This window comes from Camelina sativa, chromosome 11 (genome assembly GCF_000633955.1).
Source record: "Camelina sativa cultivar DH55 chromosome 11, Cs, whole genome shotgun sequence".
Lineage (NCBI taxonomy): Eukaryota > Viridiplantae > Streptophyta > Magnoliopsida > Brassicales > Brassicaceae > Camelina > Camelina sativa.
Window position 1 is genome coordinate 4904585 of NC_025695.1, and position 7079 is coordinate 4911663.

General features: G+C 40.1%; 2 protein-coding genes across 4 annotated transcripts in view; both read right to left on the minus strand.

Annotated features, from left to right (window-relative positions):
• Window positions 304-2808, minus strand: LOC104721682 (serine/arginine-rich splicing factor RSZ22). 3 transcript variants are annotated; one of them, XR_757071.2, is made up of 7 exons: window positions 2680-2808; window positions 2355-2456; window positions 2165-2253; window positions 1826-2066; window positions 1585-1719; window positions 1260-1402; window positions 304-1050 (listed from the first exon to the last, which is right to left on the minus strand). XR_757071.2 is itself a non-coding variant. In XM_010439719.2 (6 exons), exons 2-6 carry the CDS (start codon window positions 2441-2443, stop codon window positions 1366-1368), a joined length of 591 nt encoding a protein of 196 aa, XP_010438021.1. In that variant the 5' UTR covers window positions 2444-2456; window positions 2680-2808; the 3' UTR covers window positions 381-1365. The 3 variants fall into 3 exon arrangements, 1 of the variants encoding a protein (XP_010438021.1); XR_002034193.1 differs by having other exon boundaries at window positions 1156-1402; XM_010439719.2 differs by having other exon boundaries at window positions 381-1402.
• LOC104727642 (nucleoporin nup211-like) overlaps window positions 3049-7079 on the minus strand; it is a 12054-nt gene continuing 8023 nt past the window's right edge. Inside the window, exons 6-12 of the mRNA XM_019231764.1 lie at window positions 5579-7075; window positions 4708-5491; window positions 3978-4633; window positions 3757-3892; window positions 3577-3658; window positions 3361-3480; window positions 3049-3271 (exon numbers count right to left, since the gene is read on the minus strand). Coding sequence (XP_019087309.1) covers window positions 3378-3480; window positions 3577-3658; window positions 3757-3892; window positions 3978-4633; window positions 4708-5491; window positions 5579-7075 — 3258 coding nt within the window. The 3' untranslated portion in view covers window positions 3049-3271; window positions 3361-3377. The remainder of the gene's footprint in view (window positions 3272-3360; window positions 3481-3576; window positions 3659-3756; window positions 3893-3977; window positions 4634-4707; window positions 5492-5578; window positions 7076-7079) is intronic.

Here is a 7079-nt window from a genome sequence, read left to right on the forward strand (position 1 = left end):
ATAACAATCAATTCAGTGAAGAGAATGGGACCAAACAGCTTTTACATTTATAGAGTGGGTTTGTTGATGATTCTGGGACCGAACTAGGATCATGATCTTGTCTCTCTTGCTTTTCTAGGCTTTTTATTGTGGTCATGCAAAAACCATGTCTTCGTGCCAACTTTGTAATTAATTTATTCGTCTTTTTGTAAACATAATTTGGAGTTTGTAGTTGCGGAAACACATCCATAATAACTTCAATAAAAGCAAATAACATTTTATATTCAATCTTCAGCCAAGGTTACATTTGCTTCACTTGGGAAATTACTTGACAGAAAACCAAGCAGCTTGTCCATTCTTGACTTGTTAATATGGGTCCTTGATTGGACAATATCACAATATCAACACAAAACTTGTCAATTCTTGACTTGTCTATTAAACAAGATATGAACAAATTCTAGCAAAGGACACAAATGCGCTTGTTAAACATCATCAAAATAGGTACAATTATCCTAAACCTAGTGCAAACAATCAAAAAGAGGTGTTTCTAAGGTGGCGCTAAAAGGTGGCAAGCACTAGAGTCGAAGGTGAAGATGATGTAGCTTAAAAGGTGCTTCTAAGACTACTATCAAAATCCCTGCCTAGTGTGGTAGCTCAAGTTCATGAAATGTTAAAGCCATGCGAAGGGAACATCAAATGAACAAAATTTCCAACATTCGAGTCGACGATGAAGATGAACCAAGCCATGTAGGGATCCACAATCGTGGTTCAGCTTTTCCCATAGCAGGCCATGCAACTAAATGACGATGCTTCATAACAAGCCTTGCAACTAAATGAAGATTTCATAGCAGGAGAGTAGAGAAGCAAACAGATAAGCAATGAAGATGCTTCATAGCAGGCTGAGCAACTAAATGAAGATGCTTCATAGCAGAAGAGTAGAGAAGCAAACAGATAAGCAATGAAGATGCTTCATAGCAGGCTGAGCAACTAAATGAAGATGCTTCATAGCAGAAGAGTAGAGAAGCAAGCAGACAAGCAATGAAGCAGTAGTAGTAGTAGACCAGAAGAAACCTCGACAAAGTGGAAAAAGACAAGAAACACATAAGCATTTAGCAGAATTTCTCAAACAAAACATTAAGTCTTTAAGAAACAAGGTACGAAATCATTCTTTTTTACCTACGGGTAGATTAGATACACGAATACGTACACTCCATATCCAAATGAAAAAGTAGCAAGCTTTTATCCAATCCAACCACCTAAAACTTATATTAAATTCTTACTGAAATTTATAGATGATATTAATTTCTCTTAGGCTCTCTCATCTTCTCTTCCAATGCAAGTAGTACTTCTCGATCATCCCACAAACTCGTTATCCAGCAAAACAACTCAGCTCCTGCTTCTGCGTCTATCTTTCAGTCCATTACTGTAGATACAAGAACAGAAGGTTGAATAAGACACATTGACTAATGGTAAAAAAGGTCAAAATCCCTCATTTAAGAAAAACAACCATAATTCAATATCCATGTCAAACATCAACTCAAATGACATATCAATTGACTGATAAAACACTGATTATGATATAGAGAATTGGGAAAAGAAGTTTACCCATTAGCATATGGCACTTCTTCACGCGCTCTGTATGGAGGTGGTGATCTACTGTAGCTGCGACCACGAGGAGGAGGTGGAGAAGGACTGCGGCGCCTTGGAGGAGGGGGAGATCTTGCACGAGGGCTGTAACTCCTGAAACCAGAAAACAACAAGTTAGTTCAACTAATCTGTTCACAGAAGCTAGATCGAGTTGATTTCAAATTGCACATAAGGTAATAAAACTAGATACACAACTGACCTCCGTCCATAGCTTGGGCTCCTTCTGTATCTTGGACTGCGACTACGGCTCCTGCTGCGACGCCTCCCAGTGCCACCACGGTTACGGCATTCACGTGCAAAATGACCAGGCTCACCACACTCATAGCACTTCAAATCAGAACCACCGCGACCACCACAGTCACCTCCACGGTCACCCCCACGGCCACCACCTCCACGTTCACCTCGGTTGTGAGACTGTTCAACCCTCCAGCCATTTTTGCCTATCCATTATCACAATACAAATGTCATATTTTATTTAAAAGATCCCACCACACTTACTATCAGAGCAGGATTGAAAGAATGTGAATGAATGCATTACCATCTACACCACGAATGGCATCACGGGCATCCCTAGGATCCTCGAAATCAAGAAAAGCGTAACCAGGTGGTCTACGAGCAACCCAAACACTGCACACACAATAATGAAACATTAAGAGAAGTACAAAACAGATTACTTAAACATCAAAAAGATTCAAAATTGTAGTAGTACTAACTGATCCGATTATTACCTCCTAATAACTCCATAGACACGGAACTCATCCTCGAGTTCACGCTCAGTAACTCGCGGGTCCAAGTTTCCAACGTACACACGTGACATCTTCTTATGTAACCTGTCAATGGCACAAAAGCAGTTCATGTTAAAGGATTCGAGCTTCTTCACTATCGAAACTATAAATTTTCTCAACACAAGAGATCTCTCGATTAAGGAACATACACAGTCTCTAGATCCACAAAGGGACTCGTTCAAGTTCAACAGATCGGATTAAACAAAAACGAAGCAAAGAATGAAATTAAGAGCGAGAAGAGAGAAAGAAACTTGGCGTGACCACCTACCTCGCGAGAGAAGAACCGAAAGATTCCGAGCAGCTCTGACTCTATGAGACGACGAGAGGAAAAAGAATTGAAGTGGGAGAAAACTAGGGTTTCTGAATCTGAAACTGAAGAAGATACTTCCTTCTTTAGGGGTTTGTAAGCGCGTCAACTTTAACATAAACACAATAAAGCCCGAATTTTATGTTTTGGGCCTATAATTTGATACTGTTATTGGGCTTCACACCGGCCTTTTCATATATAAAATTGTCCTTTTTAATTTATATTCTCGAAACTGGAGCAATCTTATCGAAGCAGGCCCATCCAACCTAGGCTATGTATTTTTATTTTGGTAAATGTGATGCATTGCCTTGTATATTTAAAAAGAACGTAAATGTAAATAGAAATAGCACTTCTACTCTATAATCTTTTCCAACAGCTAACTACGATCTTTCTTATTCGTTTGTAAAAGCCAAGCAGCTTGCGATTCGGATCAATAAAAATGGCGAAACCACAATTTGCTTGGTTAATCAAAAAGCTAATCAATGAATAAAGGACAATAAACAAAAACATATAGTGAAGACAACACACCATTTTGAGTATACCGACAATCCAGCTGCAAAGATATATTAAAAACACGTATTAGAGCTTAGAAAAGGAAGCTACTGTTTTGTGACTTGGAAAAAAGGTCAGTAATGAGCTTACGAAATTGGAAGTTTTGGTTAGACGACGAAAGCAGCCAATAGAGCATGCAATATCGCCCAGTAAATCATGATCCCTAACCGTAAGGCTGGTTGTCTCATGAGCGTCCGATCACAAGAGACCCTGACAAAGAAACAAGAAAAAACAGAATCCCTTTTTGTTAGATCATAATTAGGAACTTTTAAATTGAATGAGATCGATGAATGGAAACAGGCTGACCATAAACCATCGACCATGTTTGTGAGGGGTCTTGTGAATCTAGGGATGATTCTCGAAGTAGACATTGATCTGAAACCATGAGCTAAAAACGCAGCCAAAAAAAATACAAATGGAGATGTTACTAAGAGAATGTGTAGCGATTAACTAAAGTACTAAATATTTAGAGACAAATTTACTTACCTTTATCATCATCTTCTTCTAAGCTACCACTTTGATCAGCTTGATCTGCATCTATACTAATGGCCACTTGGTCGTTGTTCCCTTTACGCAAACTCCGGACTTGAGATGGGACCGGTGTTTTCGTCCACTTGTTTATCTGCAATACCCAAAAATAACCCCGAAATCAAAAATTTATAGGCATCTGGAATGGTGTAACTATCCCCAACAGGATCAAAGCTTACCAGAGGTTCCACTTCAACAATCTCTGACGTCGGGCTTGTTGACATGTTTGGTTGGGATTCTTTCTCATGTAAGAATTTTTCAAGAGTTGCTTCTTTCTGTCTGAGCTCAGCCACTCTACTCCTCTCAGCCTCAAGCAATGCGTCCTTGCTTTGTCCAACTAACCGTAATTCGTCTACTTCAGATAGTATAGATGCAATCCTTTTCTCAAGTGTCTCCATGTAGTGGTTTATGTGACTCTGCGCATCAGTGGAAGGTGAATCTTCTAGACCAAGTAGCAAAGCTATCGTGTCAAACCAAGAAAGTACAGTTTGGATATCTTCTGAATCTCTCTTAATGTCCATCTGAGAAGCAGCAAGAGCTTCATTGGTGCACCTAGTGACTTCTTGTCTTAAGAAAGAAACCTCGGTATCTCGATCTTGCACTTGCTGTTGAAGTTTCTCGATTTCAACGAGAAGATTTTCAGAGAGATGGTGGAGCTCATCGAATTTATCCACAGTAATTGATAGCTTTTTGGAAATCTTCCCACGAGAAGCTTCAGCTTTCTGCAAATCTAAGTTCTTCTGTTGCACTTCCTGTTCTAATTCTGTAACCCTGTGTTTTAGATCCTCCATCTGAGACTCTTCCTCGTCAAGCGCTTGCATTAATGCCTCAATTTCTGCAGCAAACAATAACGTATTAGCTGATCTGTGCGGCAGTGGAAAAGCAAAAGTTTCAAATTGAAATACTGACCTTGGTCTTTTGCAGTTAGCACATCACTAAGCGATGTGACCTTCTCCTGTAATTCTGAGTGTGATGTCTGCCCTGCTTGCAGCTCTTTAACTCTCTCCTTCATAGAATCCCGTTCCTGAACCAAAATGCCCAGCTGGTCTTGCATATCACGCATCCGGGCACTGGTAGATTGAAGATCTTCTGCAAAAATTTTAGCACCAGCCTGGGCTTCCTTAACTTGACCCACAAGTTCATTGCACATCCTATCATTTTGGATGTCCTTTTCGTGTAACTCCCTTTGCAAATTGGTGATGATTACCTTCATCTCCTTTTCATTTCTCTCCACAGCCTCAGCATTTACTACAACAAGCTCCTTAACAGCTGACGATAGCCTATTTACCATGGACCTGACAGATTCCATGGACGAATCCTCATCTACTTGATGGAGACCCATATTGAAATTGTCATTTCCAACAAGTTCGGCTTTACGGTTTTCAATTTCCATCAACACACTAGAACATGCTTTATGAAGCAAGGCAACTCTTTCACCCAGAGCAGCAATTTCTGACTCCGTTCCTTTTCCGATTGACTTAAAAACGGTGTCCAGACTGTTGCATACAATATTAATCTGGTCGTGCCATGATGTCAAGTGCTTGCTTACATTCTCTTCAAGATGGCTAACATCATCCACAAACTGATCAAGGTTTTGTGAGAGAGAACCACAAATTTCGGTAATGTTTCCACCACTTGAAATCTCATGCAAGTTGTTGTTCGACCAAGCAGCACTCAAGCGTGAAAAGAATTCCTAGGCAGAGAGGGGAAAATTTAGGAACAGTCAGTGGCAGAAAATAGAACGTACACCATGATAAGCTGTTGAAAGGATCTAAAATACCTTTTCTACGAAATTCCCAGAACCGAGCTGCGGCCAGCCAGACAAATTAGTACCAGTTTGCTTCGCACATGATTCTATATTTGCCTTCAGATGATGCAGAAACTCCATATCCATAGTGAAAATATCAGCTAGGCAACTGCTGGTACCTGCGAGTATTTTCTTTAGAGAGTTCACACTAGTTCCGAAGGACAGCAGTTGACCATAAAGCTTCTTCTTTTCTTCACTGTTGACTGCTGATAAGTTTTCAAAATGTAATTTTTCAGCCTCTGCTGCGTCCTTCTCTTTGGAAAGTTGCTGGATTTCATCTGTACATTTTGATAGCTCCTCTTGCAGACTATCGTTTCTCTCCTGAACCTCGTTCAACTCGGCAAGTAGCAACTCAGCTGCTCTTCTGGATTTTCTCGACTCCTGCTCAGCAGAAGACATGGCTGTACTCATATTTTGAAACAGTTGTGAGATACGTTGAAGCTTCAGAACTGGATCATTTCTGTCACCTTCATCACCAATATCAATGCTATTCAACACATTCAACGTCATGCTCAATGTACCACTTCGTTCCCGCAGTAAATTTTCTTTTTCTTCCAAATGACTTTTCAACAATTGGCACTCAGACTCTAGGGCTTCTACCCTTACAGTGTAAGATTCCAACTCCCTAACTTTATTTTCATTCTCTAAGAGTATTTCATCTCGGTTAATAATCTCTGATTTCAGGCAACCAATCTCAGCGTTCAACTCTTCAATAGTTTGCTTCAGGCTATCCCTTAGTTGGACCAACGCTTTCCCTTTCCTAACAGCTACATTTAATTTCTCTCTTGCAGAGGCTGATCTCTGCTCTTCTTCTTTAAGAAACTCCTGCAATTCTAATATTTTCCTATCAAGTGCCTCATTTTCAGCAACCAAGGATTGTTGTTGTGCCATGTATGAATCTCTTTCTTCCCTTGTCAGCTTTTGAACATGCAGTGCTTCATCCAGATCTTTTGTTAAGGAAGCTACATCAGGTGTCTCTACTACGGTTATGTCTCTACTTGTTGCTTCAACGATCAATTCAGGATGGCGCCCATCAGAAGTTGTTTCATCTAAACCCAATGACTCTCCACTTCTAACATCAGCATATGATGGACGAGTTTCACAGACTTTGTCATCTCTTTCAGCTTTTAACATATTCTTATAATAGTCTATCAGCTGTCTCAGCAGTCCATCCAAACTCTCAGAATTACTTGCCAAAGCCAAATTCTGCAAGCCATCTTCCTGGATAACATCATTAATCACGTACCTCAAATTCAATAGCTCTCCTTCAATAGTCTGAAGATGTTCTTCATTCCCAAGTTTCTCAACTAGTTTTCCATGCAAATCATTCACTTGATTCTGCAGTTTCTCATTCTCAACTTCAAGGTGACTGGCCCTCCCAGTAAGACTCTCATGATCACCATTCAAACTTTCCAGTCTTTCAGAAAGATTCACCCTCTCATTAACACACGACTGAAGATTTGCCTCGACATCA